This window comes from Nannospalax galili, unplaced genomic scaffold, assembly GCF_000622305.1.
Source record: "Nannospalax galili isolate Female #2095 unplaced genomic scaffold, S.galili_v1.0 scaffold1128, whole genome shotgun sequence".
Taxonomy (NCBI): domain Eukaryota; kingdom Metazoa; phylum Chordata; class Mammalia; order Rodentia; family Spalacidae; genus Nannospalax; species Nannospalax galili.
This window is the reverse complement of record NW_008358632.1, coordinates 29,023-51,660: the sequence shown is the minus strand read 5'-3', so window position 1 is coordinate 51,660 and position 22,638 is coordinate 29,023. Positions and strand designations below refer to the sequence as shown.

General features: G+C 42.9%; 1 protein-coding gene across 3 annotated transcripts in view; it reads right to left on the bottom strand.

Moving 5' to 3' along the window:
- March10 (membrane associated ring-CH-type finger 10) overlaps nt 1–22,638 on the bottom strand; it is a 99,788-nt gene that overhangs the window by 70,989 nt on the left and 6,161 nt on the right. For all 3 annotated transcript variants that reach the window (XM_008821878.2, XM_008821879.2, XM_008821880.2), the window contains exon 2: nt 15,386–15,502. In XM_008821878.2, coding sequence (XP_008820100.1) covers nt 15,386–15,502 — 117 coding nt within the window. The remainder of the gene's footprint in view (nt 1–15,385; nt 15,503–22,638) is intronic.

The window sequence follows — 22,638 nt, the reverse complement described above, 5'->3', positions numbered from 1 at the left end:
ACTAGATAGGCTGAACAGGCTCCAGTGGATGAACTCAAAGAGAGGGACACCTGGGTATACAAAATTGACTCAATAGGCCTTAACATATATGATAGAATACATGAAATCTGGTGGGTGGGCTATGAGGGGGCTGCAGCTCTGGGAGGGGTCTCTAAACTTGGTTAAAATGTATTATATGAAATGCACAAAAATTCAATAAAAAACATATACACTGAAGAGAAATAAGGTGGAGAGTGACTGATGAAGACACTCAACATTGACTTCTAGCCTCTACAGACATGGGATTATGAGGATCCCTGGGGCTTGCTGGCTGTCCAGTTTTGCCAGTCCGAAAATTCTGAGTTCAGTGGAATACTCAAAAAACATGGTGGAGAAGCAATTAAGGAAGATCCCCATATCAACCTCGGCCTCCACATGCCCATGCGCATGTACATTCCTACTCTTTTTTCTCGTATCTATTTGGTTACTTATAATGTGGTCTTAGTATGTTTTATTCAATTCTATAAAAATGTAAATTTGTGGGGCTGGAGAGATAGCTCAGCGATTAAGAACACTGGCTGTTCTTACAGAAGACCCGGGTTCGAATCCCAGCACCCACATGGTAGCTAACAACTGTCTGTAACTCCAGTTTCAGGGGATCCAACAGCCTTTTCTGTCCTCTGCAGGCATTGCACAACATGGGTGCACTTACCAACATGCAGGCAATGTATACATACACATAAAATGAAAATAATAAATAAAATATTTTTTTAAATGTAAATTTGTATAAAAATGGTGAGTGGGGCTCGCATATGAATCAGTATGGAAGAGCCCTGGCCACCAAGCCTGACAACCCGAGTTCAATCCCTAAGAACCACATGGTAGAAGGACAGAACTGATTCCTACCAGCTGTCCTCTGACCTCCATATATGCACCTTGGCACCTGCCCATGTGCATGCATGCACAAGTACATGCTTGCAACACACAAATACACAATATAAAAATAAAAATTTTAATGTACTAAAAAAATGGTGAATGTGAGTCTGCCAAAGCTGGATTTTGACTGAGTCCTTGGAGTAATTCTTTGCTTTCTGGTATATTAGACTATCATAGTCCATTTTGGGTCTCACCTGCTTCAGTTTCTGAAGAAACTCTCATTCTTTTTGGCTGAGAATGCTATTTAAGTTTTTCACTTGTTTGGTTTTGGAGACATGGTCTTGAACTCCTAATCCTCCTGCCTCCACCTCTCAAGTACTGGGATCACAGCCATGCACTACCACATCTGGCTCGAGAATGCTATTCAGAAAGTGCTAGTTGTTCCTATAACTTTAAAAAAATATTTTATTTATTATTATTTTATGTGTATGAGTGTATTGCCTGCACATATGTGAGGGCACCCATGTCGTGCAATGCCACAGAGTGCAGAGGTCAGAAGAGGGCTTCAGATTTCCCTGGAACTGAAGTTAAGGATGGTTTGTAGCTGCCATGTGGGTGCTGGGAATCAAACCTGGGTTCTCTGCAAGAGCAGTCAGTGCTCTTAACTGCTGAGCCATCTCTCCACCCCCTGTTCCTATAACTTGAGAGATGGAGGCAGGAGGATTCAAATCCAGCCTGGGCAACATAATAAGACTATATCAAAAGAAGGAAATGATAAAAGAGAAAAGAAGAGGATGGAAAGAAGGGAGGGAAAGAGCAGAGGGGATGAGGGAGGAGGGAGGGACGGAGGACCAGAGGTGCTCTTTGATGCTGGAATGAAAGTGTTTATAAGTCCTTTCACTGGAATGAATTAGAAAGGTATATCTATATCTATATCTAATCATGAACTCAGCAATATTCATAATTAAAATGTTTTCTTTTACACTTCTATTCTATCTCTTCTATTTAAAACCTTCATTCCTTAGTTATATTACTGTGTTTATTTATTTGTTTTACTCTGTAATAAACATGAAATACTTCCAAGGTTATGATACAAACACAACTTGAAGAATAAATCTGCCAGATAAAACGTATTAGTTCTCTGAAGTTCTCTGTCTTTAGATCTATTTCTCCTTGTATGAACACCATAATTCTTTTGTTGGCTGTGTTGAATGCTTCCAACTTTTTCCTGTGATAAATAACACTTTGATGAATGTTTAAGTAGCTCTTTAGTTAAGACTTTAAGTTCCTCAAAGTATGAATTTATCTCACTAGATTAAAAGCAACAGAAAGATTTAATTTTTTTTTTGTTCTAAATCACCCTCTAGAAATACTGCACCAATTTATGTTTCAAGATGCAAAGGAAGATGTCACTTTCTATGGAAACTTTCTGTTATCTTAAAAAAAAAAGTTTATCATTTTAGGGTAAGATTATAATTTTAATTTGTAACTTTTACATAATTTTATTATCACTTATCTAATTTATTTCAAATATATACTGATTTTTTTTACAGCTTAGAGTATTTTTGTTTGATTATGTGCATACTGAGTTTTAAAATTATTTTATCTATTTTGCGTGTGTGAGTGTGTGTGTGTGTGTGTGTGTGTGTGTGTGTGTGTACCATGGTGCTCTTGTGGAGGTCAGAGGACTTGCAGGAGTTGTTCTCTCTTTCCACCATGTGAGTCCCAGGAATTGAACTCAGGTAGTCAGGCTTGGCATCAAGTGCCTTTATGCTGGGCCACCTTGCAGAGCAGGCATATATTCTACCTTTTTTAAAAATTATTTTTATTTCATGTGTATGAGTATATTGCCTGCATGTAAGTGAGTGCACCTGTGTCGTGCAATGCCTTGGAGGTCAGAAGAGGGTGTCAAATTCCCCTGGAACTGGAGTTAAGGACGGTTCCTAGCTGCCATGTGGGTGCTGGGAATGAACCTGGGTTTTCTGCAAGAGCAGTCAGTGCTCTTAACCGCTGAGCCATCTCTCCAGCCCCAATTCTACCTATTTCTAAAAAGGCCCTGAGCTGACTTAAAAGGTTAAATTAAAAGAAAACATTTATTGGGTGTGGTGGCAACACGCCTGTAATCCTAGTATTAGAGAGGCCGAGGCAGGAGGAGAGTTACTTAGTAGGACTTGTCTGAAAATTACAAAATCAAAATAAAACTCAAAAATGGAACAAGAAAGGCAGAAATGCCCTCTGGTGAAAACACTCAGCGGGGCGGCCCCCTGCAGCAGGATCTGACCAGGGAGTGGCCTGAGGGAGCTCCACAGGGTGCTGGAAACTCAGTGGGGTTCTGGGTCACACAGGTCTATACATTTGTTAGAACTCATCAACCTTACCCTTAGAATTTGTACAATTCAAAAACCACAAAACCTATAAACAAATGGTCAACCCTAAGTGACAGTGTTCTGACATCTGCAGTTTATTCTGAAGCACAGATGGGTCAGTGGATTGGTGGATGATGGGCAGGTGTCCTAGTTTCTTTTCCTGTTGTGCTAAACCCTGACGAAAGCAACTTAAGGAGAAAGGGTTTATCTTGGCTCACAGCTTGAGGGTGTAGTCTGTCCGGTGGCAGGAGTGTGAGGCAGCTGTCACATCTGATCAGCAGTCAGGAAGCAGAGTGATGACAAGTCCATGTGCTTTCCCCTTTTTATTCAGCTCAGGACTCAAGGCCAGCGAACAGTGCTGCTCACTTTTGGTGTGGCTGTCCCAGCCCTCGCAGGCGTGCCTAGAAGCTGCATAATCCCTCACAGGTATTTCCTAGGCAATTTCAGATTTGGCCAAGTTGGTAATTAATACAAATCATAAAGCAGATACAGCAACTGGAGACACTAACTAGCAGGTATATAGATAATCACTGGGCCATTTTTAACCTTTGTTTTGGAAGCCTTTCTAGTAAAATATGGGGGAAAATGGAGGTGATATCGATATTAGGTTCCGGGGTAACTTTGTGGGAAATGCTGCTTAGTTTTCTCTTGTACAGTCCATAATAAACACTTACTGTATGTCTGTGAGTTTCAGGTCAGCCTGGTCTACATAACCGAGTTCAGGCCAGTCAGAAGTGAGACCTTGTCTCAACAAAATAAAATGTTCATGAGATAACTTTAAGGGGAATATTGAGGGCAAGGCACGAACTTAGACAGCAAAAAATGACATCCTTATAAAATTCCACTAATCTCTACCTGAAATCTAAACTGCACTGATCTATGAACGTGGGCAATAAACCACAGTAGTATTAGCAGGACCTGTGATTTTTGTCACCAATGGAAATCATAGATATTGTCTCATCTCAGTAAATTTGTTGGAGATGTCTCAAAATACCCTTTACGCCCATGACTTGTTATTTAATGTGTTAATAAGGAAGCACGTACATTACTGAATCACAACCTTCTAAAAATATTTTGACGATTTTCAATAAAAGTGGTTTCCTTTGAAAGCCTGTGTGTCTTATTTGATGCGTGTGAAAATAATTCTGGGAGGGGAGAGCTACAGAGTTCACCATGTGGCCAAAGAGGTTTGTGGCACAAAGATAGGCCCCCAGGTAGAGAGTGAGTTGAGAACCAAGCCTTGAGGGGCCCAGGATTCAGGGCTGGGGTGGAGGAGGATGAGAAGTGGGAAAAGAGAAACCGCCTCAGAGATGAGGGAGGAAGGCAGGGGTGGGTGGCTTCACAGATGCCTGGGATGCAGTGTGGCCACGAGCACCCAAAGCTGCCAGTGCGAACAAGCCCTGGAAAGCCAGAAGGGGATCTGCCAGATTCAGAGGTATGCAAGTCACTTGAGGAAGAGCATTTCTGGGGAACGATGAGCGTGGAAGCCAGATTGGAGTAGGTTGAGGAGTGAGTAGGAGGTGGGGAAATGGAGTCAGGCAGTGTAAATAATTCTTTGGGGGAACTTGTGGTGTGAAGAAGGAATAACTGGAGGGGCGGGTGCAATAAGGAGGCTGTTCTGGTCTCTCTTTTTAGATCATGATTCAATGCTGATGGGAAAGCCCTGGTGCACAGTTGGGGATGCAGGCAGCTTGGAAGAGGTAGACTGAGGGTGCTGAGAAGGGCGAAGGGATGGATCCTAAGCACAGATGGGAAAGTTGGAAATGGGTGGGGACAGGCTGTGGGATGGAAGACAGGAGGGGTTGACGATTGAGAAGGAAGGTTCGAGGTGGAAGAGAGTTGAGTGGAGAAACTAGGTGGCTTTGAGGAATGTCAGGAGTTGCTGGCTGTGACCCAGATTCAAAGTAGGGTGACTTTTTCTTTAGCAGTAACTTGTGGCTGGATGTGGCCCACAGACTATGAATGGACAGGGTTTATGGCAGGTGTGAGAAAGACAAAAGAGCAAGGGACTTATAAAGAGGGTCAAATGCAGAATCTGGGCTGCCAAGAAGGGAACATCAGTTAGAGAGAGGTGCTCTGAACCAGTGGAGGGATGGGTAGAGCAGAGGTTGAGGGAAGCCTCAGCAGAAGGGACTCAGGGGCAGAGGGGTGATCACCTGTGATCTGGTGATGTAGAATCCCTAGGTGTGATGAGGTTCAGGATGTGCCCTTGGGACTGAGGTGGGGATGTGAGAAGGGAGGCGGGTGGGGTACATCAGGGTGGTGGGATGGGTGAGGGGTAGGAAGGCAGCAGAGTGGAAAGGGGGAGGGCATCTGAGATGCATCAGGAACCCAGAAGGCAGGGTGTGGCTGGGTAATATAAGTGGATGCTGAAATCATGAGATAATTTGACTGGTGATCAGGAGGTGGGGGAACAGGAACTGAACTGGCTGTCAGAGCTTCACTGAATAAGGAAGGGTGACTAGGAGACTAACAGGCATGGCCAGGGGAAAGGATGGTAGAATCAAACTGCTCAAGCCAACCAAGCCTGGGAGAGATGCTGTGGAGTCACCACTGGGGCCTGTACTCCTTGCTGGTCCTGAGAGGGCAGGTGAGGAAGGGACACAAACAGCACCCCTGGGAGGACAGGCAGGCAGGCAAGGCAGGCACAGCCTCAGTGGAGAGGAGGACCAGGGAAGCAAGATCTGGAGAGGCTGATGTACATTTCCTGTGCTGCTTCTTCAGACCTGCAGCTGGCTGGCCACTTCTCAAGTGGGCTTTGGCTGTTCCCGAACATGTGCTCCCTCCCGCCTGCTTCCAACTCCCTCCCTATCTGGCTGAAAATCTGTATTCTCTGTTAAGCCTCCCCAACTTTACCCTCCGGCTTTGTTTGCTTATTTACTTATTCAGGGTCTCACTATGTAGTTTAGGTTGACTTTGAACTCATGATCTTCCTGCCTCAGCCTTCTGAGCACTGGGATTACAGGTGTGTTGCCATCACAGCAGATTCCTCTTGATTTTTAATTATATTCATCAGATACAGTCTTGAACTGCAGGCTTTTGTTTATAACATCTTAGTTTAATGACACCGTGAACGACATACATGAGGGTGAGAAACGGTTTATTCATTACTCTACCCTCCCAGCACCTCACAAAAGTCTCTTCTATACAAGTTATTCATAATTTCATTTAGTTCAGCATTTTTAAATTTAGATGTATTTTATTTTTAATTGATAAATAATTGTATTATAATTTTTTAAAATGAATAAAGCATTATGAAAACAAAGGCAATTTTAGGATGAAATACTGGATGTTATAAAATATATTTAATGCAGCTATGCATCTCAGTATAAGTATCTTTCAACTGAAAAAAAATTTAAATTTCAGTATCTGAATTTTAATTGGTTTTTAACAAGTTTTTTGGTTTTCAGAAATTAATTGGAACCATTTTTAAAAGCAGATCATTTTAAAATGCACTACAAGTGAAATACATAGCATTACAAACAAAGGGAAAGACATTTTATTATAATCTCCTCCTTGGCAATTTCTGAGCTGCTAAGTCCAATTAACACAGGGAACTGTTCTGGTCAGAGGCCACTAGTTCTTGGCACCAACAATTTCACTGAGGTGAGTTCACAACTGGTGTCGGTGTCAACTGAGCGCATGGCAGAGTCAGCCTGGTGAAAGGAGGCTGTCTTACCTTTTGAAAGAGGCAGGACAACTTTCTGGAAGCAGTCCCAATTTAAACTGACAGTTGCCCCATTTTAATGTCATGCCCTATTTTAAATTACCAGGTGGAACTCAGACAAAATGCAGAAATGAAGGAGAAATGAAGCCCTGCTTGGCTTTGCTCATCTGTTCTAGGGATGCTGTGGAAGCCCTCCAGTCCCTAGGTTTGTATGCAGAGAGGTACTGGTATACCTGTTCCCAGTGAATCTCTAACCTAATTGCAAAAGAAATGTCCGGTTCAGCCTGGTGAGTTACCTGGAAGGACCAGATAACCACAGTTCAACCACAAGGATGTGACCCAAGTTGTAAAGTCCAAGCCAACCCTGAGGAACCACCTTTGGGCTGCTCTGCAGCCTGCTGTTGTCGTGTCTATGTGCTTGCCTCCTGTGGTAAAGGGAATTTACCTAGTGTTTGAAGGGAGCTACCCAGTCCTTTGCAGAGTGGTTTGCCAGGAAAAGAATGCCCTATACAACTAGTTACTCTGGTCACCACATTTCAGGAGTTGGTGGGTCATAACTGACTACTCTTCAGACCCAAACTGGTCATTGCAGACTAGCAGCCTCACTAAACCACTCTCCTGTCACTGATTTCAAGTCAGAGCACAGAGCATTCTCCTCTCTAAGGGGATTGATGATCCCTATTCTGGCTACATGGTTCTGACTAGTATGTGATCATTCGTAGCATGTTAGCCATCCAACAAGCTCTGGGCTTCTATTGCTTGGCAGACATTGGACATGCATCAGTGACTAGCTCCCTGTTTAAGGGAAGAGGTTTTACCCCATGTGAGAGCTTGAGCCCAGAGGGTATTCTGAGAAGACTCAAAATTAAGAGCAGGCCCTGGACCCTTAGGAGAAACCTAGGAAACTTCCCAGAGAGGTGCCCTAAGGGTTGAGGATGTGCCTGGGCGTGGTGGTGCACACCTTTAATTCCAGCACTCAGGAGGCAGAGGCAGGTGGATCTCTGTGAGTTCAAGGCCAGCCTGATCTACATAGTGAGTTCCAGGCCAGCTGGGGCTACAAGGAAATCCTGTCTCAAAAAGACGAAAAAAAAAAAAAAAAAAAAGTTGAGGATGTGGAGAGGTGAGTCAGACAGATGAGCTGGGGAAGTCAATAAGGACATCAAGCATCTTGCTAGGCATTTGAACTTGATCCCAAAGACAGCAGGGAAATTAATGACATTTTAATAAAGGACTGCCATCCAATTGTTTCTAGTAGGATCACTTTTATGGCAACCTGTTAAGCCTGCCTGGAAAAGGTGAGGTAGAGGACAAGATGGCCAGGGAAACTGTTTCCATAATAATACAGACAGGAGGAAAAAAAAAAAAAAAAAGACAGGGCCGGGCAAGGGGAAGTCAGCGGGCAGATTCTAGAGACGAGATAAGAAAAGCAGGCTTTGGTGTCTGCTGTGAAGTATGAGGAGTACACAGAAGAGGAGGAGGAGTCCAAGACTATTTCTAGTATTCTGGCTGGGGTAGAAATCAAAAACAGAGGAAGAGGAACCAGTTTGAGGGGGAGATGATGCATTTAGCCACTTGAGACTGAGGGGCTTGAAGGACACTCTGGTGAATAGATCAATGGCTAAGATGGTAAACAAGCTCAGGGGAAAATTCCCACAGATCTGCACTTGTCAGACTGTGGCTGTACATTCCCGATCCATGACGTACCTGTCAGCTTGGGAAGCCCTGTGCAGAGCCGCTAGTTACCCAGATGCACCTCCGGGGCTCAGGGATCTGTGCTAGAGTTAAGAGGGTGGCTGGGACAAACACCACTCCAGGTGTTAGAGATGACTCACAGCCTCCTAGGGCGGGGCCCTTTGACAGTTAAAAGCCCTGTGAGTGTGTGTGACCTGCCTCGTCAGCACACCAGCCTGGGGCCAGGGGGAAGAAAGACCCGGGCCCCCAAAGAACCCCACAATAGACAAGCAGAAGTTAGAGAAAATTAAAAGTATGACTCATAGAACACAGATGCCACATCCCAAGCCGTGGCTGTTGTCGTGACACTGCTCAGGGTGTCAGTGGGTTGACATTGACAGATTAATGACAGAACAACTGCAGAAGAGGCCTTTGAAAGAGGAGAAGCTGAAGGTTTCACGGGAAGGATAGGATGGATAGGCAGGTGAGCAAAGGACCCAGGCAAATGTACCCAGGTCACAGAAAAACACAAAATGCAAATCATTCTAGCCTTCCCTGGACTGCTGGATCCTCACCAGCAAGCATTTGCAAGGAGCTATGCAGTGTGGATTATGTAGGTCCAACTTCTGGGAAGCATCCTTTCTTGGTTCATGGAGTCTTGTTTTGTTTTGGTTTACGGACTTGACCACCATCTGGACCAGTCCTGTCCCTGCCCAACTGTCAGTAACGATGGAAATGCTATTTGATCTGCATGGTCCAAAGTGGTCACCATTGGCCAGATGGTAACTAAGCATGTAGAACTAAATTTGGAATTTACTTAAAAATTATCATCATGTGTGTGCGTTAGGTATGTGAGTGGGCATGCCACGATGCACACATGGAGGTCAGGGGACAATCTGCACCCTTGGTTCCCTGTTCTTGCCTTTATGTGGATTCCAGGGATTGAACTCAGGTCACCAGACCTTGTGGCAAGCACCTTTATCGTCTGAACTACCTCATTGGCCCTACTTTTTTTTTTTTGAGTCAGGATTTCAGGTAGCACAGATTGGCCTCCAACTCTCTATGTAGCCAAGGATGACCTTAAACTCTTGAGCCCCTTTCTTCTGTCTCCAGAATGCTGGGATTACAAGCATGTACTAGAGTGAACACTGTTGTAGTGTTCAGCACATGTTTAGACTCTTGCTATCTTCATTTAGGGATAATTACTTTGAGGAGTGTGTGTGTGTGTGTGTGTGTGTGTGTGTGTGTGTGTATGTGGTGTAGGCCAGAAGTCCATGTTAGGACTTCCTCAAATGCTCTCTACTTAATTTTTATTTATTTATTTATTTATTTATTTATTTATTTATTTATTATTTTTAACATGTAAGAGGGCATTGAATTCCCTGGAACTGAAGTTACAGATGGTTGTTAGCTGCCATGTGGGTGCTGGGAATTGAACCCTGGTCCTCTACAAGAGCAGCCAGTGCTCTTAACTGCTGAGTCATCTCTCCGTCCCCCTCTACTTTTTTTTTTGAGATGGGGGTCTCTCACTAAGTCTATAGCTCAATGACTGCTTGACTGGCTGGCTAGCAAGCTCAGGAGACGTACCTCCCCTCCCATAATCCCACAGTGCTAAGGTTACAGACATGCCCCACCACACTGGCTTTTACATGGGTTCTGAGGATTCCAGTTCTGGTCTGCATGCTTACCCAGCAGGCCCTGAGCCATCTCCCCAGCCCTGACACTCTGACTTTTTTTTTAAGCCACTGAAAGTTACTTGAAGAGGCTCTATGTTTTAATCTCCTGAGTTTGTGTGGATTCTCATGAACAAAACAATTACAGTGCTGATGTTGGGTCACAGCCTTCCTCCTCAAGCTTGCTTTGCTTGCTGGGAGGTTCAGGTGACCTCATTGAAGTAAACATCACAATGGGCAGGCCTGGAGCACAGCCAGCTGCTGCTTGGTATCGTTAACAACCTTATACCTTCTCTCAGTGTAATTTTGGGTCTTTATGACCTACAAGCTAAATATTTAGTTGCTCAGTTGCTGAGTGTTGAAGGATGACAACCCTATTCCTATAAGCAGAGCAAACCCTATTCCTATTAGTACTCTTGAAAAGCTTAGAGCTGAACCCCACCTTCCTTCTTAAAGTAGGAGACACTGAGGACAGCATGTCCTGAGTCCTTGAGGTTGGCGCATTTGGAACAGTGTCCTTTTCAGCACGGAAGATGAGAAAAGCTCACGTTGAGTGGCTTCATTCAGACTTGGACCCCTACCACCACATCCAGGGCTAACTAATCATTTCCTCCATCTTCCACAGGGAAATCAAGGCTCCAGTCCCTTCTCTGTTAAGGTTAGACAGGATGAAATATCTTGGAGTCCTGTTAATCACAGTGAGCTCCTCTGAGTCAGCAGCCCTGGGGGCGGGGCTAGGAAAGAAAAGTGCTGCCCTCTTCAATCCTGAGTGCTTTGCTTTTTGTCTAGCAAAGTGTCCAACTTCTAGTCGAATATGTTTCTTTGTTAAATTCTAACAGGATTAAACCGTTCACAAGGTTGTCCTGTGACCCCGAGAAAGTTGTACAGTTGCTACACTTGGCTGGTTTTTAGAAATATGAGCTGGTATGAGGCAAAGCAAAGGAAGATGTTCTAGGAGCTCCAGAACCTGTTTCTTCACTGATACCTGTTAGAGCATCATTTGCCAGTACAACTGGATAGCAAGGCAGTTTATATCCATGATATAATGTTAGCATATCAGCTAGGACGTTCCGTCATGGTCACGGTGATCCCATGTGATAAGCATATTAACAAGTATCCCCTGAATGGGGGACTGTAGTGCTTGGACTTAAAGTGGTTTGCCTAAACTCACACTGTAATGAGGCGCACAGAGGCCTTGATAAATGTTTTCTATGATGTCAAGCCACTAACTTACATGTATTCAGGAGGCACCACTTTAAAGAGCATCTCAGCATGGGTTTGACAGGAATGGCTTCATCTTGGACTTGAGATTAAACACGACCTCTGCAGACCCAGGAGTCAGAACCCGTAGTTATAGCGAGGAGGCTGTGCTGGGATGAGACCGACACCAGGTTAACTGCAGGTTTGGGGGATCTGCCCACCTCTAGGCAGGTCTCTGGAAATGATAGCTTGATACTGGAGCCGTTACTTGATAGTAAATGCCTTGCTTGTTCCAGAATCATCAGAATTGTGACAATTGGAGTTTAGGTTAAGAAATGAACAAGTGATGAAAATTGTAATACAAGTGTCAAAATTTGGCCTCAGTATGCTTTGCTGAGTGACAGAACGGTGGAAAAATTTCCATGGATTCAGCAGTTCGCTTTCAAACCATCCACTCAATCAGAGGACAAATCTGCCTTCACAAATCAGAGGCAAAATGTTACTCAGAGTTTTAGACCACCACAATTCTGTTTCATCCTGGGAAGGGCTGTTCGGTTAACACAAGGCTGGATCTTTCTCTTATCCCTTTCTGATGAATCAAGGATGTCTTGCAATTTCAGGGCCTGATATGACACTCAATACACCAGGCTCTGGAAATTAGATCTGTCTGGCCTGGCTCTCCTTTGGGAGATTCCAGCTCCCTTCTTTCTTATCTTAGAGTCTCAAGGAGACTAGGTCCAGGACCTCCTGGCATTGTGGGCCCTGCAGAAAGAGGTTTATTTAATCAGTCATTGAATTCCCTCAGGATTAGAGATACTGCAGGGCAGGCCGAGGCTCTGAAGGTTTAAGAACAACTAGATTGTGGCAGAAATTTGAGGAAAGGTTCAAACTCAGAAGGGACTCTCCAAACTCACTGGTGATCTTGAGGGTTGGCAGTTTTCCTGTACCTTGTTTGAGTCATATAAGGGATTTGGGACCCCTTCCTTCCTTCCTTCCTTCCTTCCTTCCTTCCTTCCTTCCTTCCTCCCTCCCTCCCTCCCTCCCTCCCTCCTTCCTTCCTGTACCAAGCAAAAGTCAGACCACTGAACCAATCAAGGCTCGTAAGCACACGTCAGTCGACTGCTGAGGATGATGCATTCTGTGAGCTAGCCTCTCATCTTGCTTTGTCTCTGTTTTTGTGTCCAGAGGCGAATGTGCCAATATCCCCGAAAGAATGTCTGAAATGATGAGAGCAAAGCAGAGGTACAATTCGCTGTAGAAAATTCATATTCAATGAGAAGGTGGGGCCTTGGGGACACTTGTAACCCTTGGGATATTATTTGAAGAATAAAAATTGATTGAAAGCTGTGTTTCATGTTCTCTGACGCACTGAGGTCTGCTGGCATCATACAATATGAAAATCTTGTCCTTGTCTTTTGATAGAAATGGCCAGTTTTATGCAATGTCTGTTGATACTTTGTGATGAATACAAGTGAATAATAAAATTGAGTTAGAAAATCAGATCCAACTAATCTATGCTGATGGAAGCTATTTCACGTAATTACTTTTATATGAGCAGCCATGTCCTTGTTTGGACACACTCTGAAGGCTTGTGCAGTGGATGATTGAAAGGGTAATTTTTGTTGCAGGAAGAAGAAAACTATAGGAATCTGACACCAGCTTGTCACCCAATGCTGGCAGAGAGGAACATCAAACGGCAAGTCCAGAGTGTTCCAGATACGTGTGTGCTGCCCTACCAAATTGCTGTGACCTGGTACGTGAGCCTCTGCATGAGAATGGGAGATCCAGCTGCCCATTTGTTCAGTAATTCCAATCTGGGAAGATTGCTACATGCCACTGTCTGACTTATAATTACAGTTTTGTATCTGTCCTTGATTTTTGTTTCTAAGTGTAAAAATGTCAGAATTTATTTTAGTGTTAAAAATGTGTTGTTTTAGCCAAACCAGATTTAATTTTTGGATGAACCTCACTCCCTCTGTTTCATCATCAGCAGGCATTATATTTAGTCCTTGACTAGCAGGAAGAGACCCAGGCCAAGTGTTCTCAGAGCTCCCAGTGTAATGAGATGGTCTCTTTCACCTTCAGACTCTGGGTGGGATATTTTATTGTGTGCTTTTATATCCTTTAATAGGGAGTATATATCTCTCCCAGGGAAACAGCTACGTCCATAAACATCAATCATTGGTATTCTTAAGGTGTCCTTTGAACATTAAATAACCATAGTGCGAACATCATAGATTAAAGAAGAAATTTCAACAAGAATTTGATTGATACCAGGTATCTGAGATCGTCTCAGAGAACCATGCCACTGATAGGAAAGAGTCAGTCCCTCCTCTAGAGTCTGTTTCAGGCATAAAATATTAAATAAGATTTCATAAAGGGCATATTACTCATCTTAAATCAATTCTCTGTGCTAACAGCTAGGGTTGAATGTAGTTTGTGGTATTTAGCGCTTACACAAGATAAGTAAAATTCTCAGACAGAGAAGATGTTAAACATGAAATATGATGGGAGAGCCTCAGCAGTTCAGAGCAACTTCTCTGGGGTCAGCTTGCCTGGGATGGGATCCCTGCCCCATTGTATGCTTCCTGCGGAATGTTAGCTAAGGTTCTTAGAATGACTTAAGGCCCAGTTTTCTCAACTGTAAAATGTGCCAAACATATATATAGTGCATACATATATAGTGCATATATATATATATATATATAGAGAGAGAGAGAGAGAGAGAGAGAGAGAATGGGAGGGGGAGGGAGGTAGTCTCACTGTGTAGCTCAGGCTGGCCTCAAACTCATGATCCTCCTGCCTCTTGAATGTTGGGATTACAGGCATGTACTGCCACGCTCAATTTACATACCTTAATAAGTATATGCCAAGCCAAGTGTGGTAGCACATGCCTGTAATCCCAGCACTTGGGATGTAGAGGCAGGAGGATCAGGTGTTCAAGGGTAGCAGCCCTGGATATATAACCAGTTTTAGGCTAGCCTGAGCTACAGAAGATTCTGTCTCTAAAACAAAAGTATATGCTTATATAAAGTAGATAGATATACATATATGCATCTATGAGAATTAAGCTAATATATAGATATAGTGCTTAGTACAGTGCTTGTAATGCTATAAATACTCAAATAAACTACTGCTATTATGGGTACTATCATATTGCTATATTATTATATTGCTCTTAACTGTTATCATATTGGACAAAAATATTTAAACAATTGCCAGTTACTACATAGGTACTTATCACTACATTTTACTCTGCTCCTTCATTTAAACAAAAATCAGAGCCAATGATGCACCGATTAGACCAGAAACTATGAGCATAGTGCTGAACTTGAGAAGGCCCCAGGGCTTTCAACTCTAGAATCGAACATCTTGGGGATTGTTAATGTCAGGTTCTTCACCCAGAGGAGAGAGGAGTGAGGCCCAGCAAGGAAGGCCATGGCTTGAATTGTGTCCAAGATGGGCGTGCCTGGCCCATTTTCCTCATCTCTTCCTGCCCTGTTCTTAAGGATTTTGCAACAGATTCCTAAATCTCTGCATGCATGTGGAAGCCAGATGTCAGTCTCAGGTGTCATTCTTCAGGCTCCATCCACCTTGGTTTTTGTTGTTATCGTTGTTTGTTTCTGAGATGGGGTATCTCACTGGCTTGGGCTTCCCTGATTTTGCTAGGCTGACTGACCAGTGAGTTTCAGGGATCCTCCTGTTTCCACCTTCCCAGCTGTGGGATTATAAGCGAATACCACCAATGCCTGGCTTTAAAAAAACAAAGCAAAACCTGGGTTCTGGGGACCAAACTCGGGTTCTCAAGCTTATAAGACAAGTACTTTACCAACTGCACTATCTCCCACAGATTCTTGAGTTGCCTTTACACACACACACACACACACACACACACACACACACACGCATGCATGTGTGCAGCAGCAGCAGCAGACTACCAGAGTTCTCCGTACCAGTTTGGAAGATGACTCGCTTGAAAACCGGGATCTGTCACTTGTGTCTGGCCCCCAAAGCTGGTCTTGTTTCTTCTCATTTTGTTCTATTTTGTATTCCTGTCGTCTCAAACAAGCCTAGAGAATAAGAAGTGACAGAAAAAAAAGCTTCTTCATCTTTAGCCAATGAATGACCAGCGTTGGCAAGTTTAGGCTTAACACCAATTTGAGAATCATGATGGAAATGACATTCCTCTCCAAGCATTCATGAAATATTGTTCTCAGGTAAAGACAAGACGGCATTCTGTCTTCTTTTTGCCCAAAATTCCTGATCAATAATAAACATAAACAATAAACACACTATGGGGCATTTTACCATGAATAGTTGCTTTCTCTCTTTTTAGAAAGATTTGTATTATTTATGTGCATGTGTCTACGTGTATATGTCTGTGTGGGTATATGTGCACATGTATGTGCAGGTGCCAACAGAGGCCAAAAGAAAGCATCGGATCTCTCAGCTGGAGTTACAGGAGTTTGTGAGCTGCCCTATGTAGGTGATGGGATCTGAACTCTGGGCCTCTGAGCCATTCTTTCAGCTCCTAGAATAGTTACTTTCTTAAGGAAGGTTGTACCCAATGTGTCATATTAACTTCTTCTTCATAGCTCTCCTCCTTATTGCCTCTTGGGTTAATCTACCCCTTGAGGTACTCTCTAGTAACAGGAGAATTGTCCCACATCACAGCTATAGCACATGCTGTTCCCTCTGCTTGGAATAACCTCCCAGTGTTCCCGTGGCTAATCCTGTGGGGTACAGTAGTCAGCCTTCACCTGCAGTTTCAATAGTTACCCATGGTCAACCTTGGTCCAAAAACATTCAGTGGAAGATTTGAAGAATAAATAATTCATAAGTTTTAAATGGCATGCCATTCTGAGTAACATGATAGAATTCCACTTCATCCCACTCTGTCCTGCCCTGGACATGAATCATCTCTCTGTCCAGCATATTAATGCTCTGCATGCTATACTCGTATCCATCACTTCAGAGCTGTTTTATTTGTCAACTCCACTGTGGCAGTGCTGAGATGCTCTTGTTAAGTAATCCATCTTTCATTTAGTGATGGCCCAAAGTGCAAGAGCAGTGATGCTGACAGTTGTACCAAAGTGCATCAAAATAATTGTTCTCGTGTATGATTAGATAGTATTATTCATTTTTCCATTGCCTAATTTACAAACTTAACTTTATCACAGATATGCATGTATCAAAAAAAATAGCCCAGAGGGGTTGGAGATTTAGCTCAGTGGTAGAGTGCTTGCCTAGCAAGCGCAAAACCCAGGGTTCAGTCCTTGGCTCCGAAGGAAAAAAAAACAAAAAACAAAAAACAAAAAACAACAAAATAACAAAAAAGAAAACAAACTAAAAAAAAAAAAAACCCAGAACATATGAATTTTGGTTCTGTTCTAGTTTGATTTCTGCTGCTGTGACAAATACCCTGAGAAAAAGCGGCACAGGAGAGGAAATGGTTTATTCTTCTTACAATTACAGGTTATAAGCCCATCATTGAGAGGCGAAGGCCAGAACTCAGGCAGCTAGTCACATCACATCCACAGTCAAGAGAAAAGCGAGTAAATGCCATGCATTCTTGCCTGCTTGCTGGCTGCTTCTGCTCAGCCAGCTTTCTTCAGTTCAGAGTTCAGCCCATGAAACGGTGCTGTCCACACGCAGGGTGGGTCTTCCCACCTTAATTAACAATCAAGACAATCCCTCACAGATATGCCAACAGGCCAGTGTGATCAAGATAATTCCTAAATTGAGACTCTTCAGATGATTCTAGGTTGTGGCAAGTTGACATGATCAACCATCACGGGGCGGGGGGTGTCTTGAAACGTATCCCCATAGTAACACAACACCAACACACATAGCTTGAATTATATATATTTTCCTATTTTAGTCAGTTTTGCTTTATACTGTTTTTATCCTGCTGACCAATAAGAATTCTAAGAACCATCTGTTACTTTTTTAATTCCCTAGCCTCTTGAATCACATTTTCCCTTTTATCAATTTTTAAGTTAGTATACAAGGTAATGGATTTCATCATGACACATTTCCATTTACAACAGAAAGGAAGCCATCCTCTGGAGAGTGTATGGCCCTGTTCTTGCCTTTTCTTGGACTGGACTTCTGGTGGCTCTGTTTCTGTACTTTCAAAGCAGACCTCTAACTTTGAGAGGATTCCTGTTTGATTTACACAGAAAGACTGCTCAGCTGTCTCAGGCTGGCACATGTGTTTTCTCACGTGTATTACTGTACTCTGCTCAGGCCCCCTGTTACCATTTTTTGCCATCTCTGTTCTCTTCCTCTCCCCAGTCTCCTTTCTGCTTTCATGCCATATGTGTGTGTGTGGTGTGTGTGTATATATATATATATTTCAAAATTTTTAGGTATTTTAGTAAAATATAAATTAAAAAACATTTTTGAGAATATCATACATGAATATGTTGTATTTACATCATTTCATTTCAACCTCTCCCTCTCCCCATTCCAGCTCTTCTTGTGTCCCCTCCAACCCCTCTTGATTCATGACTTCTTCTATAATTATCTTTGTTTCATATATACATATATAAACCTACTGAGTCCAACTAATATTTCCCATATGTACTGCGTTTAGGGCTGACCACATAGAAGTGGATAACCTATCAGGGAGTGGTCCTCAGAAAAAATGAATTCTTCCTCTTTCATCCATCATTGATTGGTTATAAGGGTAGAGCCTTGGGAAGTTTTCCCCCATCCATGTTGGCATGCCAACCGGTGAGGTCATTGTATAGGTCTTGCATGCATGTATTATTTATTAATCTAGATTATGCATATGAGAGAAAACATGTAATATTTGAGTCTGGCTTTGAATTATATTTTTGCTTTGGAAAATATCAATCCTTAAATGCAAAGTAATAAAAATAAAATAACCAACCAAAAAAAGATCACCAGATTTCTTAGCAAAATTAGATTAAAATCTAGTGCCAAATATTTTTCTTCTAGTGCTGAGACTGAAGAAACCCAAGGATTCCATGTGCTACAGGGATTTCAACTAGTATTTTAAATGCCTCCAAATAGTAAAAACTTCTTGGAGCACTTCCATTCTTCTAGATCCAGTGGCCTCACTTGCCCATAACCTGCCAGGGTCAAGTTATTCACTGTCATCTGGTGTAAAGACCAACAGTGTTGTTACTAAAGTAGACTGGCCATCTCTCCACTTCCTGGCTGGGTTGAGAAAGGAAAGATTTCTTTGGCATTTTTTCCCCATTTCTGTTAGAAAAAGCATTTCCTTCTTGGATGCAATAGGACTTCACAGAGTTTCACAGTGGGGAGAGCCTGTGAAGTTATGCTGCAAGATTAAGAATAGAAAGGAACTGACCGTAGTGAAACAGGTGCCACCTGGAATCACCTGGGAAGAGTCAGTCACGCTGCGCCTGACGCCCCCGCCCCCCAGCTCAGCAGATGGCCCCCTGCAGCAGGTGGAGCCCTGAATTTCAAGAGAGAGAGATGAGATTTCCTCCAGTCAGACTTGGAAAGAGAGAACATTCCAAAATGATTGATTTTGTTTTTAATGCTGTCCCACAGTCCGTCTTATTTTCAAAAACTATGTCACTAAGTCATTGAAATAAACACTGTGAAGTACTGCCAGCACATCTGTATGTTTTTATAACATAAGCAAGAAACCTCATAGAAGAGGCTGGAGAGATGACTCAGTGGTCACGCACACCTGCTGGCACTTGCACACACACATGCACACACACACAAACATACAGATAAGAGAAAAAGAGAGGGAGAGAGAGAGGGAGAGAGAGAGAGAGAGAGAGAGAGAGAGAGAGAGAGAGAGAGAGAGAGAACCAGAGTACTAGGTAGCACCTACCAAAAAAAAAAAAAGTTCAACAAATAAGCCAGGCAAAACTCAAAGGAAATTAGCTGAAGAGCTTTATGAAACTCAAATAAATAAAAGCTCCTTTCAAAACATTTTAAGTGATTTATTCATCTATCTATCTATCTATCTATCTATCTATCTATCTATCTATCTATCTATCTATTTTATCTATTTATTTATTTATGGGAGTGTGTGCCAAGGCACACTTGTGAAGGTCAAAGGACAACTTGCAGGAGTCAGTTCTTTCCTTCCACTATGTTGATCCCACGGAATCAAATTTAGGCTGTCAGCTTTCATGGCCTGGGCATGGAGTTCTGTTTCCTAAGGTGGCAGGTGTATGTGGCACCTTCACCTATGGGTATTTGAGCTGATCTCTGCTGGGCTGAAAGTTGGGGAGCCAGAGAGAGCAAAGGCAGGACCATGGCAAATTTTGAGAATTCTTGTGGGTTAAGTGTTTTTTTGAAAATTCTCTTCAAGAATGCATATGACTTAAATATTTCTTTATCAAAAAGGAAATTGATTTTGCAATATTGAAAAAGAAGATTCCCTTTGATTCCTTTTCACTCCTAGATTAGTGGGAAGGAGTCCAAACTGGTGGCTAGGTAGGTACTTGGTGATTTTCAGCCTGAGACAGCTGAGCAGTCTTTCTGTGTAAATCAAACAGGAATCCTCTCAGAGTTAGAGGTCTGCTTTGAAAGTACAGAAACAGAGCCACCAGAAATCCATTCCCAGAAAAGGCAAGAACGGGGCCAAACACTCTCCAGTGAATAGTTTCCTTTCTACTGTAAATATGAATTATGCTTTTTTGGGGGGGTCATTGATGATGTTTTTTGGTTATTGATGATGTCTTGCTCTGGAGATCCTGAAGTGACCACCGGGCAGAAGGTGGAATCCCTGGGTAGGGAGAAGAAATCCATTTGCAATTCACAAGGAAGGGTCTCTCCTTCTCCTTTTTCTCAAACAGTCCTCTTCCATTCTCTGTCTCAGCATTAGATGGCTGTGTTTCTGCTTGAAGTTGAAGGCTTCAGGTGACTTCTTTTTCCTTCCCTCCAGAGAGAGCCAAGGCTTTCTTCTCTTCCCCTGTAGGTTGGTGGTATTCCAGCTCCCCTACCACTCTGCCCTCTGATGACAGCACATGCAGCCAGGCAAGCTTCTGTGTAGAAGCTTCCACTGTGGGGGCAAATCGAAGAATCTGCCTGTGGGGGATGGTGTGGGTTTTGTGACTCACTGCAACTCAGTCTTGGTAAGCACGCCCAACCCCAGCTCTGCCACTTTCTAGCAGAGACCTTGGGCAAGCTGATTCCACTGATTGCTGTCTCCCTCAGTTGTGTGTGTGTGTGTGTTGGGGGGTCCCTGTGCTGTGAGGTTGCTAGAGAACACAAGATTCTATCAGGATCTTAGCTGTGACTGGCCTGTGGTGAGGGTTCAATAAAAGGTGCCCCCCCCCTCCCGACAGCTTCCCCACCACCATCATCATCATCTACAGGCTTTTAATTACTGTTTTCAATCCCACTTCCTGGTTTACTTCTATTTCTAAAATTGGCCTTTGCCAAAGCATGTGACTGTGATCTTGGTCACAGAAGAAAGACTCCTTCTGTCTAGGTCTGGGGCATATACTCTTGCCCTGTAAGGAGAGGTCTTGTCTCTCAATCCCCAGTGCTTAGTCAGTCAGCTGACAGGCTCCTGTGCTCCTTCATTCTCGGGTACACTGTAAACTACTTTTTGTTGGGTATAACAGCTTTCTGAGCCCACAGTTATGCTCAGAGATCTTTATTATTAATCATCATCGGGGCTCCCAATGACTTAATAAACTGTGTGTCACAGGAACACTTTCCAATCACATGGTTCTGCTATAAAAAAAACCATCACAGGGTGGTGCATGCTTTTAATCTCAGCTCTGGGGAAGCACTGGCAGGTGGATCTCTGTGAGTTTGAAGTCTGCCTGGTCTACACAGCAAATTCCAGGCCAGTGGAAGATCCTGAATTTTAAAAATCTGAATTTTAAAAATCACGCTTATGACCATTTCTATTTTATTTACTTACTTTTTATTTTTTTCAGACCAGGTCTTATGTAGCTCAGGCTGGCCTTGAACTTGCTATGATGTATCCCAGAATAACTCTGACCTTCCTTCTGAACTTCTGCCTCTACCTCCTGAGTGCTGAGATGGCAGGTGTAGGCTTACCATACTTGGTTTTATGTGGCGTTGGGAATTGAACCCAGGACTTCATGCATCCTTGGCAAATACTCTACCAATTGAGTTGTATTCCCAGACCCCCATCTTACATCTCAGTCAACAATGGTATCTGTAAAGTTGCTATCACTCTAGCTAATAGGTGTTTGGGGAAGTAGGAACAGCCACTGCCTTTTAAAAGTTCTTTTCAGTTGTTCTTAAGATCTAACATACATAAGCTACAGTTTGAGGTTTGAATTATCATTGGTGACATTATTAAAGTTCATTAAAAAAGGTTCACATGATAGTTTCTCCACCGCGTAGAGACTAAGAGACCTCAGGTGAGACACAGTTAGGCCTCATGATCTTGGAGTATAATCTCAGCTACTTGAAAGGCTGAGGCCGGAAGATCACAAGTTCAAGGCCTTCCCAGGTTCCAGAGTGAGTTCAAGGATAGCCTGAGTAACTTAGTAAGGCTATCTAAATAAAAACAAATTTAGAGAGTCTGGGGCTGTAGCTCAGCAAGGCTCTAAGTTCAATTCCTAGTATTTTAAATAAATGAATAAATATATAGGTGACATGGGAGGAGACTCCTCTCCCAGACTCCTGTGGGAAGAGAATTTGAATTAGAGCTGGGAACCCCTTATCTGAAATGCCTGGGATTAGACATGTTTTGGAGTTCAGATTTTTTTTTTCAGATATTAGAATATTTGCATATAGAACATAAAGAGATCACTGGAGGCTGAAACTCCTATTTCACATATACCTTAAGCCATTGAAAGTACCAAATACCATCGAAGGTAATTTTATACAATATTTTTAATAATTTTGTGCGTGAAACAAATTTTCCTGATGTGGAATTTTCTACTCATGACATCATATCAGTGCTTGAAAAGTTTCAAGAGTCTGGAGTATTTTGGATTTGGGGTTTTCACATCACGGTTGCTGTACCTCTCCCTTCCCAGCCCTTGCCACCTTGTATAAAGCCACCTGTCATGCCCTTCAACAGATTTATATCGTCATGTTTAGTTGTTTGATCTGCACTTGAAAGAATTGAGATGAGTAAGCAGCATGAAATGAAACCAATTTGAACACATTTGAGAGATTATAGAAAATTGTTCTGAAATGCCAAGTGTAATCTTTCCTTCTAGCTTTCCAGTGGCCATTAATGGCTAAGGCTAAATTC